The sequence below is a fragment of the Panthera onca genome, chromosome C2 (assembly GCF_046562875.1).
Source record: "Panthera onca isolate mPanOnc1 chromosome C2, mPanOnc1 haplotype 2, whole genome shotgun sequence".
Taxonomy (NCBI): Eukaryota; Metazoa; Chordata; class Mammalia; order Carnivora; family Felidae; genus Panthera; species Panthera onca.
The window spans coordinates 25,523,197-25,539,267 of record NC_138347.1 but is presented as its reverse complement, the minus strand read 5'-3'; the positions used below and the strand labels follow the sequence as shown (position 1 = coordinate 25,539,267).

Below are 16,071 nucleotides of genomic sequence, written 5' to 3'. Positions count from 1 at the left end.
CTCCATGCCTAAGTATTTTGTGAATTTGACTATGATATGCCTCGTTGATGGTTGGTTTTTGTTGAATCTAATGGGGGTCCTCTGTGCTTCCTGGATTTTGATGTCTGTGTCTTTCCCCAGGTTAGGAAAATTTTCTGCTATGATTTGCTCCCCTACCCCTTCTACCCCTATTTCTCTCTCTTCCTCTTTTGGGACCCCTATGATTCTGATGTTGTTCCTTTTTAATAAGTCACTGATTTCTCTACTTCTTAAATTGTGCTCTTTTGCCTTAATTTCCCTCTTTTTTTCTGCTTCATTATTGTCTATAAGTTTGTCCTCTATATCGCTGATCCTCTGTTCTGCCTCACCCATCCTTGCCGTCTCTGCATCCATCCGTGATTGCAGCTCAGTTATAGCATTTTTATTTCATTCTATTTTTTACTTCTTTTATCTCTGCAGAAAGGGATTCTAATCTATTTTTGACTCTAGCTAGTATTCCTATTATTGTGATTCTAAATTCTGGTTCAGACATCTTGCTTGTATCTGTGTTGGTTAAATCCCTGGCTGTCGTTTCTGTGTGCTCTTTCTTTGGGGGTGAATTCCTTCATTTTGTCATTTTGAAGGGAGAAAAGGAATTAATGATGTAGAAAAATTAAAATGAAAAAAATTAAAATGAAAAAATATTAATATTAAAAAATTAAAAACACACATATACACACACATCTAATAAATGATGCTAGATCCTAGGTGTGTTTTGGTCTGGGTGTTGAAAGTGGTTTGACAGATTAGAGAAAAAAAAGGTGGGGGAAGGAAATTGTTTGAGAATTTGAAGAAATGAATACACGGAAGTAGACTAAAATGAGATGATGGGAGTAAAATAGAATTTGAAAAAATTTACACAAAAGTAAAGAATATAGTAGGAAAAAATTGAAGAAAAATATTTTTAATAAAAATAAAAAATAAAAAATGAATTTTTCTCTTTCTGTATTTAAGAAAAAGAAAAGAAATGAAAAAGAGAAAAAAGAAAAAATCGTTTGAAAATTTGAAAAAGTGAATACACTGTAGCAGACTAAAATAAAATGATGGAAGTAAAATATAATTTGAAAAAAATTGCATAGGCAAAAAAATAGTAAAAAAATTAAAGAAAATATTTTTAATAGAAATTGAAAGTAAAAATGAAGTTTTTGTCTTTGCATTCACGAAAAAGAAAATAAATGAAAAAGAGAAAAAAGAAAAAGTTAAAAAAAAAGGAAATCGTTTGAAATTTTGAAAAGGCGAATACACTGAAGTAGACTAAAATAAAATGATGGAAGTAAGATAGAATTTGAAAACATTTACACAAAAGTAAAAAATATATTTAAAAAATTAAAGCAAAACATTTTTAATAAAAATTGACAATAAAAATGAATTTTTTCTTTTTCTGTATTCAAGAAAAAGAAAAGTAGTGTAAAAGACAAAAAAAGAAGAAAAAAACAAAGAAGGAAAATTGAATAGATGGACCTGCTAACAGATTGAAATAGGACTGGAATTACTTCATTTTCCCCTAGAAGTCAGACTATGTAACACTTCATAGTCCTTAAACTAAGTAGGAGGTGAGACTTGTGTTCTTGAAGAGCGAGGTTGGTCCAGTTGGGTGGGGCTCAGTGTAATGGCTCCATTCTCCTCTAGATGGCGCTGCTAGCCTACTGGGGTGGATTGTTGCCGCACTGGTAAGTGCATATGCGCATGCGCGGGATGGGTGAAACTTGCGTCACCCAAGTATCCAGTCTCTAGTGTCGGAACTGTTCTCCCGGATCAGCAATCGCGCACCCATCCTCTGTCTTCAGGTTTCATTCACTCCCTGTTTCTTCACTGTCCGTGACCAAGCCCCAGGCTGTACCTCTCTGCCGAGTTTTGTCTCAGATGCGGCTGTTTCCCCGGCCCCTTACTTCTGAAAGACTGCGGCTTTGACCCGTTCCGCCCCTCTGCCGGAGGTTCTCACCGTCACCGAGCAATGGCTGAATGCCAACTGCACCCAGGAAAGCTTGCGGGACCCTGCTGCTGCCAGTTCCTCGAGACTGCAGCCAGGTGCCAGCCCACCCAGAAAAACTTCATGCGATAGTGTAGCAGCAGCATTTCAGGGATTATGGGAAATCACAGCACACATCTGGCACCAGGCTTCACCCTTAAAGACCTTGTTCCAGCACCAGCGAATGTGGCCATTTTCTGGGATCTGTTGGGACCAGGTGGCTTCAACAGTCTCCACCAAATGTCCTTCCAGCAGTGGAACCGCTTTTCTCCGTGTGGCCCGAGAACCCCTGGACCCCACTCTGCTCCTGGGGATTCGACCTTTCCACCCAGAGCACCTACAGGTATGGAGCTGTGGAGTTGCAACCTTTGCGCTCCCCTTGTTTACAGTCTTAATGGAATTTAAACCCTCTCCTTTCTCCTTTCTCCATTTTAGTTTAGTCCCTGTGGCTGTTTCCAATTTTCCACTTTCTCTCCAGCTGCTTTTGGGGAGGGGTGCTTTTCCCGTATGCTCCGCCCCCCCCCCCCCCCCCAGTCTCCGTCCTCTCTCCACCTACAAACGCAGATCCCTGCCTGCCGCAGGCTTCTGTCCCCAAGTTCACCTCTCCACACCACGTACCTGCTGAATTCTGTGGTTCAGGTTGTGCAGATTGTTGTGTTAATCCTCCAATCAGTTTTCTAGGTGTGTAGGACGGTTTAGTGTTGGTCTGGCTGTATTTCATGGACGCGAGACACACAAAAAACTTCCATGCTGTTTCGCCATCTTGGCTCCTCCCAACAACCTAAGTCTAATCTGGAATAGCCTCTGTGTACTTTTCCATATTTCATCCATATACTGGGTAAAATAATATATCTTTTGAAATATTCTCATTTGCTGGCCTATTTGATTACCATTTTCACTTCAAAACATTTGTTAGTCCATGATTTTTTTTAAAAAAGAAAATCTGAAAAGACTATTTTTAATTTAATGCTGTTCACATTAAACTGCAGAAAACACCAGCTTCCCTTTAATTTTGAATTAAATATGAATTATACCTGAATAATTGCCAAAAGTATGGTCGAAATTTGGTCCAGTAAAAGGAGGAAAGGTGTTTCCCTGAATCCTTTCCCATTCGTTATCATCATTTAGATCCTGGACCCAGAAACAAAAGCCATCTTCAAAATCACAGTTAATTTTCTCATAATCTGTGAATTAAAAAAAAAGAGAGGAAGAAAATACTTCAAATTTAGTCCACAGTGTGACTAATTGTAACTGATTGCATCAAAAATAATCTAGTCTTATACAGTCTTGTATATCTATAATTAAGTGTCATGCACATAGTCTTTTTTAATTCATCTTCATTCTGTTTCATTCCATTTAGTTGAAAAAAATAGCTTTTTGTTGCCAACTGTCTTAAATTAATATGCTTCCTATATCCCAGTAGGCCTTTAGCAAAGCAAGCTTCTTTTTCTTAGTATTCTTTAATTTTACATCTGATCTCTATTGGTTTACCCAGAATATTGGTCAATATTCTGGAATATTCTCAGAATTAATTTTATGCATATGTGTGTGTATACATATATGAAACTTTGTAATTTTTCTGGAATTGATTATTTGATTCTTTTGAAGAACATGAACTATTTTCTAATTTCTCAATTTTCCGAAGTATCAAGGAGAGAGAGCTATACATGAGATACTCATTAAAGAACCTGCATAATAAAACAAATTATGACATTGTTCTAAAACTTTAAATTCTGCTACTTTTAAAATTCCATTACAATATTAAAGCATCTTAAAATTCAAAGGCTAAATAATAAACAATACTTACTATTAAGCTCTGTGGTATTAAATGCAGTATATGTCACAGTAAATCCAATATAATCATTTTCATCAGATTCTATAAGGAAGGTGGCAGTAACCTGGTTGGAAAAGACCCTAATTGTGCCAGGATTGGTTTCCCAGAGAGAAGCTACAAAAAAAAATGAATGACTATTATATACTTATAGATCTGTTCATCCATCCATCCATCCTTCTGTCCATCATCAATTTATTATTCTATCAATTGATTCATCAATCTATATTATACCACTCAGTATAATGAGCACTAGTAATGATTAATTGGTTAATTGAAATATCTCTTTTCCTAAGTGTTAGAAAACCTCAAATTATTATACATATTTATGGTTTGAAAAAGCTATATTTTTGTTTTTAATTATTAGCCGCACAACACTATATACTCATAAAAAGAAAAGATGCATCCCTTTATTGAAAAAGTTCCTCTAAGAAACACACAAACTAAGCAGTTATAAAACTAAAAATTTGGCTCTATCAGGTATTGCTCATGCCACACTAATAATGGCTAAAGTTTGGTCACAATAATAGAAACGAGTATTTTTTTGTCTTTCTACCCATATAACGGTTGGACCAGACAGAATACAGTGGGCACATGTATATTAGTGAATTCCCCGCCCTCTATTCGGCTTCTATTACTGTCCATGTATATAATGACAATGGTTATGAAAGGACAATACCACCTATACCTATCATTTAATGAGCCTACATCCTGGGGTAGCCATTGTTTTACTCACTGTATTCATAATAGTCTTGCAAAAGACTGAATAGTAGAGTGCATGTTGAAAATAGGAAGACAATCTGTGAGTTTATAACCAATGCAATGTTAGAGAAAATGAGAACAATGGTTTTCGAGGTTTGTCTGAATTTTGCTTAATGGGGAGAAACAAACAAAGCATAGTAGCCAAAGACACAATTATATTTCTTTGGAAAATTCCACCTTATTTTAAAAAATAGTTAGAAGAGGGTAATGTGAAATAGTAACCATTTTACTACTAAGAAGATTGATCACATAGGGAACTAAATTGTTCATTTTTATAATGAAAACCAGTTTTGCCTTTTCCTTTCAGTAACTTAAATTTCAAGTCCATATTCAGTTTAAAATCAAAGTCAAAACACATCACTTCAAAGAGTTTACTACATATTTTCATTTTGATAATGGATTGTATATTTGTTTTAACTTACCTCTTAAAATCTTGTTTGTACCCACACCTTCATAAATATTTAATACATCTGTATAATATGTATTAAAGTCATCGAAGCTCAGTTTAATGGAGAGTCCTTGATTTACACTAAATTAAGCAAAAAATAGGTTACTACACTCTTAACAAGTTGTCAAAACTCTTCATGCATTCTAAAATTTGGGTGTATTTTCTAATTGTGATTTAAAAATCACATAACATGAGATTGATGCTCAATGAATTTTTAAGCTTATGATCCAGAACTGTTATCTATAAGCACAATGTTGTACAGCAGATCTCTAGGACTTTTTCCACTTTGTGTTACTGAAACTCTATACCATTGAACAGTAACTCCCCATTTCACCCTCCCTCTGTCCCTGGAAACCAGCATTCTACTTTCTGTCTCTATGAATTTGAATAGTTTAGATGCTTCATATAAATAGAATCATGCAGCATTTGGCCCTCTGTAAAAAGTTTATTTCACTTCATATGATATCCTCAAAGTTCACCCATGTTGTTGCATATGACAGGATTTCCTTCCTTTAATGACTGAAAAATATTCCCTTGTATGTATGTACCACATTTTTTTTTATTCATTCTTCGGTCATGGACATTGAGGTTGTTTCCACTCCTTGGCTGTTGTGAATAATGCTGCAGTGGGAGTGAACATGGGATTGCAAATATCTCTTAGAGATTTTGATTTTGACTCTTTTGGATAAATATCCAGAAATGGGATTGCTGGATCGTACAGTAGTTCTATTTTTAAAATTATGAAGAACCCCTCTGTATTGTTTTCCATCGTTACCACACCATTTCACATTCTATCAATGGTGCACGTGGTTCTATTTCCTCCACTTCCTCACCAAATTTATAACATTCTGTTTTTTTTTTAATCATTGTGATTTTAATTTGCATATCCTTGATGATTGTTGATGTTGAACAACTTTTCACATGCTTGTTGACTATTTGTCTGTCTTCTTTGGAGAGGTACCTATTTGAGATTTTTGTCCATTTTTTAAATTAGATATTTGGTTTTTATTTTGTTTGGTTTTGTTTTTTTGCTATGTAGTTGTAGTAGTTCCTAATATATTTTGGGTATTATCACTTTATCAGATATATGGCTTGCAAACATTACCTTCCATTCCATAGGTTGCCTTTTTACTCTATTGATTTCTTCCTTTGCTGTGTGGAATGATTTTAATGTGACATAATGCCACTTGTCTATTTTTGCTTTAGTTGTCTATGCAACTAAAGGAAATCACTGTGATGATTAATGTTATGAAGAGTTCTATTTTTTTTTTTATGTATGTGAGATATGATTGTGTGGTATTTGGTTGATATGGGTGTGGTGGATTTGTGGTGTGTGTGTTGATTGCATATTTGTTGTTTATGTGTGGGGTGAATATGGTGTTTGTATGTATGTGTGTACTGAGTGGGTCTCATGTGTGTGATATGTGTGGCATTCCAAATGGTGTTCGTGTATGATACATGCAATAGGTATGTGTGTTGTATTTGTGGTGTTTGTTGTATATGTGTTGTTTATATGTGGTGTGTGTGGTATGTGTCTTGTGTGAATATTATGTGTATTTGTGTGCTATATGTGTGATTCATGTGTGGTATGTGGCTGGTGTATGCATGATGTATTTCCTATCTTTTCTTCTAGGAATTTTATGATTTCTGGTCATACATTTAGGTATTTAATCCATTTTATGTTGATTTTCTATGGTGTAACATAAGGGTCCAATTTTAGTTTTCTGTATGTGAATATCCAGTTTTACCAACACTGTTTGTTGAAGAGACTGTTGTATCCCCATTGTGTAGTCCTGGAACCCCTAACAAAGATCATTTAACCATAGGGTGTGGGTTTATTTCTGGGCTCTCTATTCTGTTCGATTGGTCTATGTACCTGTTTTTATGCTAGTACCATGCTGTTTTGATTACTGTAGCTTTGTAATGTATTTTATTTATTTATTTATTTATTTATTTATTTTTAAATTTTTTTTAACGTTTATTTATTTTTGAGACAGAGAGAGACAGAGCATGAACAGGGGAGGGGCAGAGAGAGAGGGAGACACAGAATCTGAAACAGGCTCCAGGCTCTGAGCTGTCAGCACAGAGCCTGACGCGGGGCTCGAACTCACGGACCGTGAGATCATGGCCTGAGCCAAAGTCGGCCGCTTAACCGACTGAGCCACCCAGGCGCCCCTGTAATGTATTTTAAAACCAGGAAGTATGAGGCCTCCAGCTTTGTTCTTTATCTCAAGGTTGCTTTGGTTATTTAGGGTCTTTTATGATTTAATATGAATTTTAGAATTCTTTTTTTCTATTTTTGTAAGAATATGCCATTAGGATTTTGATAGAGATTGTATTGAATCCATAGATCATTTTCAGTAGTATGGACATTAATATATTATTACATTTTAATAATATTAAGTCTTCTAATCCATGAACATGAGATGTCTTCCCATTATTTGTGTCTTCTTTAAATTCTTTCAACTATGTTTTGTAGTTTTCAGTGTACAAGTCTTAACCTCCTTGGTTAAGTTTATTCCTAGGTACTTTATTCTTTTTGGTGCTATTGTAAATAGGTTTATTCCTTAATTTCTTTTCTGGACTATTCATTGTTAGTGTATGGAAACACACATGATTTTTTATATGAATTTTGTATACTACAACTTTGTTGATTTATTAGTTCTAACAGATTGTCTGTGTGTGTGTATTTTTATGATTTTCTACATATGAAATCTTGTCAGTTCTTATGTGATCTTGCAAATGGTGGCAGCCATTTATACAAATTCTGCCTCAGTTAGGTCAGTTTAGAGGTGGGTGAGTGAGACTGCTAGCGCGACCTCAGGACTCCAGTGTCAAAGTTTAAGAAGACCTGGGAAGAAGAAATGAAGTAGGCTTCAGAGTGATTTCTAGCTTTTTAATTGAACTTTTGATGTCTTTAGGGAAGAATAAAATGAATTTTCCTTCATGTGTTATTTTTAAGCTATAAAGCTAAGAGATACAAGAGAAGCTCCTTAGGAAATTTTGCTTTCAGGATTCCTTTACTTTTCTTTATGTATAAAGTTGAAGGTACAAGAGAGAAACTAGTGAGTATTTCTTCTGACTCAGAAAAGCCAACTTGCAATAAAAATTTGGTCATTTATAGATAGAAGACTAATTAGAAAATATAATATCTATTTTTTATAATGTAGACATGGTTATCTTCTGATTTTTAAGGGAATGGGTATTTTTCTAAATATAACTTATGCATTTTGTATTTTTGTATCAATAGCTAATCTTTTTAAAGCCCATTTTTTTTGATAATTTAATATGGGGCTAAGCCCTTTACATTCATTACTCCATTTAATAATGACTTTGGCCTCTGAATTTAGAGATGTTGAACTCTAAGGATGTAGAAATTTTGGGTCAAAGAGATTTAGTTATTAGCTAGAGATCACATATTTTGAATCTGTAGAGGGAAGATTTGAATTCATACAGATTGTCTCGAGTGCTCATATTCTTCATATTTGATTCTCTGCTAAATGTAGTTTTAATATAATTCCAACGATGGGCTGGTCTAGCCCAAAATATAGTTTAATTGCATCTTAAACATTTCTCCACCATTTAATGGTCTTCAAGCTTATAGGAAACATGATTATCTTTATGACCCCCTTTGATCATCATTAGGAAAAACAAGCTATCAAAGACAATGCATCACCATTGTAGTAATCAGTTTCAAGAAGAAAAACAAAATACTTAGGTTGTTTATATGATTAATTAATTCATGATTTCATCTTGAAGTACAGTGTTTAGGGTAACATTTTAGGTCCTTTGGGGTTTAGAAATCATCGCTGCACTACTGGTGTATTTCTTAAAAATGGTTTTAAAAATTAAGTAATGGAAAAAAAGGTAAAAAAGAATAGAACCATACAAATCCTTAATTAACATAGTGTGATTGTTACATAAATGATATTACTACTATGGCAAAAGTTTGTTGGGTTCTCCTTATAAACTCTCCTACAAGTTTGATCCAGTTTTATTAAGCATTTAACAATTAAATTTAACAATTAAATTATATTTATTTGGTGTGAATAAAATTTCAAAGATTGCATGAAGAAATAATTTAGGATTCATGTTCTTTCCGTTTTCAGAGAAAGTAATTTAAGATTTTTCTAAACCTTTCTGCTGACATTTTAAGTAAGGAATAGAATATTTTTATTTTACTTATAATCAATGCTAATAGCCATTTATAAATGCTTCTTTTTAAATTTGATCTGATTCTTTTAGAAACAATATCCCCCAAATTGGTTAATTCTTCACTGGACAAGTGAGCTGTCATTTTTAATACAAAATCTTATCTTTGGCATACAAGTAACATGTTGTCTAGAGCATGAAAACATATCTTACATGTGGCTGAACTCCAAAATAGAAATTATTTAAAGAGAACAGAATGTTCTTCCCTTCATGAATTTGAAGGGAAATACGAATTTCCCTTCATATCCCATCTTATCTCTGGGGTATGTCTACACTGGGAAACAACACTGTGAATCTTTATGGAACCATTTTCTATCATACATGGTTGGCAAGAATGTGTTTGGCATTGCCTTATAACCTTCTTTAATCAGTCGTAATGTTGATTCTCCTAGTTTTCTAGTGAGTCATCACAATGATTAAAACTATTATACAGTAAGTTGGATCGGGAAACCACAGTCCTACCCAGCTGTTAAGAGAAATGAACTAACTAGAATGTCATTTATCAAAGTGAATTCCAGAGAACATTTATTCTTCATGCTCTGTGGAGAAAAATGATCAGTGGCTTAAGATGATTTTTTTTAAATTTATATTGCTCATTAACTTATTTAAACTGAACTTAAAAAGTTATAATGAGTTTATTTCAGCTTTGCTTTTATTTATTTGAGTACAAATTATTTTCCTTTGGAATCTGGGAGGAACATCAGATTCTGCTCCTGTGTGCAAAATGCTTAGATAAACATTAAGGTCAATCAGTCTTCAGCAGTTTAATTATTTGGATCATCATAATGATTGAATTAGTGGATTGAATTAAGAGCTTGGAGATCAGTATCATGTATTTGACATGCTAACTGATCTTAGTGTTATTCAAGATCTAGCTACTATTGTCTAGTAGGATGTGTATAGAGGGTGTCCCCAACTCTTAATCTGCCATGACTAAATCACATCAGAGGATATTTTCATATAGATGCTGGCATAATGAGAAAAGAATCCTTGGTGGCCAGGATGCAAGTAATGGGAAATATTATATATTGCAGTATATAGATATAAATGTGTGCTGTTCCCTTTGGCAACCCTTGATTTGTGCCAATCATAAGGGGGGGAAAGTTTGCCACAGAATCCTACGATGGCCCCATTAATTAGACAGTATTACCCATAGGATAGAACACCTTTTTGAAGAATGAGAGAGAAACTTCTAGGACAGGTTATCAGTTGGGAAGACTGCTTCATAGCCAGTGAAAATGATTGTTAAAAAATAGACTACAATAGGTGGTAAGACTTATTGTATCAGGGAAAGACTTTATGACTTAACAACAGGGAATAGAAGATGATATATTACCGTATAATCCACTGGCAAACAACACTTGATTTAGAAGGCTTTGGGTAATGAACAGCCTGGAAGGACCCAGAAGTTCCAGTCAACAAAAACCTGCCATCACAAGCTGTGGCTGTGGAAAAAAATGAGAAGTTGTGTTAGACAAAAAACAGTCCTGGAAAGTTTTATCAAGTGAAATGGGATTCAAATTGGCTAATGAACCCTTCACAGAACAGTTATGACTGAATCTGTATGACTGAAATGATCCAATAGGAGTAGATCAAATCTCATGTTTAAAATCTATTGCCAATTTTCATATACTTGCTCATAACTCACCATAGATTCCTTTAGAAAAGCATTTTACTTCTAAATGCCCATACCTAAACTGCATTTTTAGTATTTGTCACATTTTTTTTTAAAGTGAATACCTTTCAAAAAATTTTTTTAATGTTTATTTATTATTGAGAGATAGAGAGAGACAGAGCAGTGCATGGGAGAGGCAGAGAGAGGAGAGACACAGAATCCGAAGCAGGCTTCATGTTCTGAGTTGTTAGCACGGATCCTGATGCGGGACTCGAACTCCCAAACTGCAAGATCATGACCTGAGCCCAAGTGGGACACTTAACCAACTGAGCCACCCAGGTGTCCCTATTTTTTCACATTTTTAAGGAAATAAATATATTTGAATTATAAACTCCTAATTTAGACAAATAGCTACTATTTTTTGGTCTTATTTTCCTGATTAAATTGGAGGAAGGGTGAATTTTAAATATATGCATGCTGTGCTATGTCCTCCTGAAAATGATCACAATATGGCCAGGCAAATGATATATGTGGTGCCAGTGGCCTGTAGCAAATTCCATCCATCTGATCTATTCCACCCATCTTTTAAACTTCTTGCTTCTTTTGTATGAATTTGCTATCTCAATATTGTCATTCAGTATTCCTGAATATGTCTTCTGTGTTTCATGACTACTCATTTTCCTCTTTTAATTCTTGTAGCATATTTACTTCATATACTCTCTTTGATGTCTCATGTTATTAGTTGTCTTTAACTTATATCTGAATCATTTCCAGCTAGTTTAAAATCTTACTGAAGGCATAAACCAGGAACCATACCTCACTAACTTTTGTGTTCCCCTTACAGTTACAATGCATACTATGTGTTAAAAAATAAAAGCCATTTTTTCACAATCTTTAATTTTTCTTAGATTATTTTCTATATACTTTTTACTTAATACTCTTGATACTACATTTTAAAATAATTACTCCTAGAATGTGTCCTTTTTCTATTGGTAGGTCGTTAATTCCTTATAGGCCAGAAGAATGGAGGATAGGGAGACTAAAAAATATTACTAAAATTAAATTGCTGCTCTTAGAACGTGAGACTTAGAATAAGCTAATGGGTGGAAAACCTCATTGTAACATTATACAACATTTCTGTCAAGTAATTAAATACAAGCTATTATAGGACAACAAATATTTTATATGGACAAAGGAAAAAATTGACAAATTAAACAGCATATAGAAATATTGGCAGAACTCTCTTGCTTTTGGTTGGCTTTTTGCTATTTTTGGCATTTTTTTTAAAAGCATAAGAAATCACTTTATGATTGTAAGAGTGTAAGATTGTAAATTGTAAGACTCAGTCTGTTTAAAAACAATGAGCTAGGAATTAATTGCACTGGATTATAACTTGATAACCTGACTCCCAGCTGAAGACAAAAAACAAAACAACAAATAAGCAACAAACTTGGAGAACAGAAAAGATAATCTAAGATAGAAGCATTAAGCACTGAAAAATCTTCGGAGATCTGGGAAAGGAAATGCAGAGTACTGTGACTTGTTGAGAGAACTGAATCTCCTTATGTGTAATTCTTACTGGAGCAAATAAAGATGATTAAGGATAATTTGTATGATTTGAAAATAAACAGCAAAATATCTGATTATTTAATGCAGATTTAAGTAATTTTCTAGTTGTAAAAGGAAACCTCTCATTCACCCTCAACTCTCTGCAAACCATGCCAAATAAATGGGACAATTAATCCCTTAGCTTCAATGACTAGAAAAGTGAAAATAGTGCCAGCTTATATTTTAGGTGATATATGGAGCCTTCCAATCACTTTGTCAAAAAAGCATATGGACTTCAAGATTACAGGCAGTGCAAGCAAGTCCACTGTTATTTTAAATAGTTTATATTTGATGAGCAATCAATCTTGACAGTCCTAAAATGTAACTGCTATAATTGATGGAGTATTTACTATGTGCCAGTCACTATTGTAAAGGTGTTATGTATGTATTAATGTAATCTTCACAACAACCTTACAAAGTTATGGGTGGGAAAAGTGAGGCACAGAGGGGTTAAGTAACTAGCAAAAGTTTTCCCAGATTATTAGTGACAATTCAAAGCCAGGCATTCTTACTCCTAAGCATACAGCGGTACACTACCTGATACCTCAATATATACAGCTATGGTGATGTTATCATTTGCTCTTTGAACTTAAAAGGGGGGGGGGCATGTGTGTGCAGAACTGTAAATAAAAGAAGAAACAGGATTTTTTAAAAAATTCCATAATTTTCACTGTTCTTAAAATTAAAATAGGGCACATTGCAAAAGAATTCTATGATAAATAGAAAGAAGCAAAAAAGATAGAAGGAAAAGGGAACAAAACAGGACTGGCTTAAGAATTTAGAAAAGCAACTCGCAAACATTTTAGGGATTCTTCACTTCTGCATACCCATTCACTACACATTTGGGAGGTGGATCAGCGGCTCTGTTGTACAACAAAATTCAAAGTTTTCCAACAACCTGAGTTATGTCCCTGGTGGCAGGATAGTTGTAGGTTTGTCACACCCTTTTTCAGTCCCTTCTGGGTCCATCACTAGGCTGCACTTCCAATAACGGGCCATGTGACAGATCCTGGCATGAAACTATTGCGGAAGTCATTATGTTTATTTCCAGATGTGATTCCTAAAAAGATCTTCTGAGACAGTCTTCCTTGTCTGTCAGTGGGTTGCAAAGGATCCAGGGGAGGACAAGAGACAGAGGGGATGAGAAAGGAGCTGGTTTCCTGGATGCCTACACAGAGGGCAGCCCCTTGGATCAGGACGTGATAAATAAACTGTTATCTTAAATTGTGAAGATTGTTTACCATAGTACTTAGCTTATCCTTAGAAATATGATCAATTTTTCCAGTGTGCTATGAATTTCCTGACTTTCAGTAGGAATGGGCAATCTGCACAGCCAGTTCTGGTCTAAAGGGTCATTGATGAATTCTTGCATGTGACTGTAAGAGTATTCTTAAGAAGAATATTCTGAAAACATTTAAAACAAAACAAAACAAAACCACGATAGTATTGAGGTACTTATAATAGAAATGTTCAGAATGCCAAAATATTATTATTTCAAGGTGTCAACTCGTTCTAGGGGCCTTCTCATACATTCTTTCATTTAATTTCAGGACGTTTCTGGAGAACCTAATATTACACAAGACAATGAAGGGGGATAGCCTTTCAGCAAAATAGATCTAACCCAGCCATGGATAAGTATGATAACTGGCGTTCAGGATTATAACTTTTTAGACTGCATAGTGATTTACGGTGCAGCATGAAAAAAAAAAATCCTGAGTGGGAGATAAATGAGCCTGTCAAATAATATCAGGCATTTACTGAGCTCTCTGAAACGTGCCTGTAATGGGAGGGGATTCCTAAAAGTTATGCTCTCAGAACCTACTGAGAGCTCCCTCTGCTGGCTGAATATTTACTAGTTGTGCACTTGTGTAGGGCACTGAACTCTCCAGGATATATAAAACAAACATGATCTATGCCCATCCACCGAGGTCTATTGTGCACACATACAGAGGCATGCAAACAATCTATAGAGACGGTTGACAACTTCCAAATAGGTCTGAACATTGGTCTAAAGGCTGTGAGTCAGCATCTTTCCTTCTCATAGGTCAGCTAAAAAGCGAACTTTCCTGCTGATGCCATTCTAATCAGAGGAGAAAAACAATTTTAAAAACTCTTGGTTCAGCTACAGTCAGCTATAAGTTGCGTAAGACCTAAATAACTAAAGACTAAAAAAGGAAGCTATGTGAGGAAGTCAACATTAATGTGACTCTATTAATAACACATACTAGAATTAGAGCTCACAGCTGGAGAAAAAAGAAAGAGTGCACAAGGGTCAATTTCATAGAGAATTCTCTTAAATTAATTTTTTGGGAATGTAGATTGATGGACACAAGCTTTCACATAGAAATTATGCTATTAGATGATCAGGTTGGTGCTGAGGTGAAGTGTGCTAGGCTTTTGGGCTCACCATCATTAAGGATGAATGATGAACAAAACAACTTATAGGCCTGGATCCTAGCTGGATAAGGATAGATTAACTGATTGATTAGTCCACATTTATTCCACAAAGGCTTTAAATTTGTTTTCCAAGATAAATATAATGCTAATTTTAAAAATCAAATAGCGAAGAGAGCCAATAAAAATGAAAAATGAGCATCTAGAGACTTAAGAAAGTTAGTGACATGGATGGTTTGTTGATACTAAAGTTCACTTAACACAAAACCTCCATGACGTTGAAAACTAAAAATGCAGTCTGATATGTACTTAAGGCCAATTTAAAGAATTAATTCAGTTCTAATGCCAAGGCTCATGCCATTAATTTATAGTGACTTGGAAAAAGAATTCATGACCTGTAACTTATTTTAGGACAAATTGTTACACTAACATGATACTTCCACGGTTATTTTTGGAGATGCACTGACATTACTTTACCATGAACGTTATTAATTCCATGACATTGAAGACCAAATATTAATAGGCGTAGTACATTTTCTGATTATTGAACTCATCTTACATATTTCCCTCTACTTAAGTTTATCAATTATCATTATATAGGCTTAAAGCTATGTGTCTAACTTTGGCATTCATTGTTCTTTTCGAAATATTAAGAAACATCACCTTTGTTACCTCATGATGGCACACTTGTATCATATTCTCCCTGAAAAGCTTTTGGAAACTGCCTGGAAACCATAGCAAAAAAAGAATGTTGCTTTCTTCTTCTTTGAGTAACTTAGTTATATAAAATAGATTAAAAAATATTCTGTAGCCTGCACTTTCTTCCAATATGCTCTGAGTGCACTTCAAAGTATGTAGTTAAACTTTGAAGGTTTGAATTTTATCAAAGAACATTTGAATTGGGATTGCTTAGTAGAAGCCTCTTTAGTCAAGTTGCCTTTTTTTGAGTCGCTCCTGGAAAACAGGCCAACTGCCTGTCTTTTAAAGTGAGTACAGAGTGGATAGGTAACTTTTTAAGCTTTGCTTGTTTTTGGAGCACTCATCTTCAATTAATGTCATACAAGAAGCACAAAATGCAACAAATAAAAGAAGAGCAAGTGTAGAAAGTTGTAACTACAACCTTTGTACATTTCAGGAACTAATTGTGCTCATGGTCAATTTTAAGACTGATTATAAACCACACCAAAGATGTGTTCAATTCATGCTTTCTGTTT

General features: G+C 34.6%; 1 protein-coding gene across 1 annotated transcript in view; it reads right to left on the bottom strand.

Moving 5' to 3' along the window:
- TMPRSS15 (transmembrane serine protease 15) overlaps nt 1–16,071 on the bottom strand; it is a 122,757-nt gene that overhangs the window by 78,931 nt on the left and 27,755 nt on the right. The window contains exons 8-11 of the mRNA XM_078452864.2: nt 10,577–10,685; nt 5,003–5,109; nt 3,795–3,935; nt 3,022–3,171 (exon numbers count right to left, since the gene is read on the bottom strand). Of these exons, the coding sequence (XP_078308990.1) occupies nt 3,022–3,171; nt 3,795–3,935; nt 5,003–5,109; nt 10,577–10,685 (507 nt within the window). The remainder of the gene's footprint in view (nt 1–3,021; nt 3,172–3,794; nt 3,936–5,002; nt 5,110–10,576; nt 10,686–16,071) is intronic.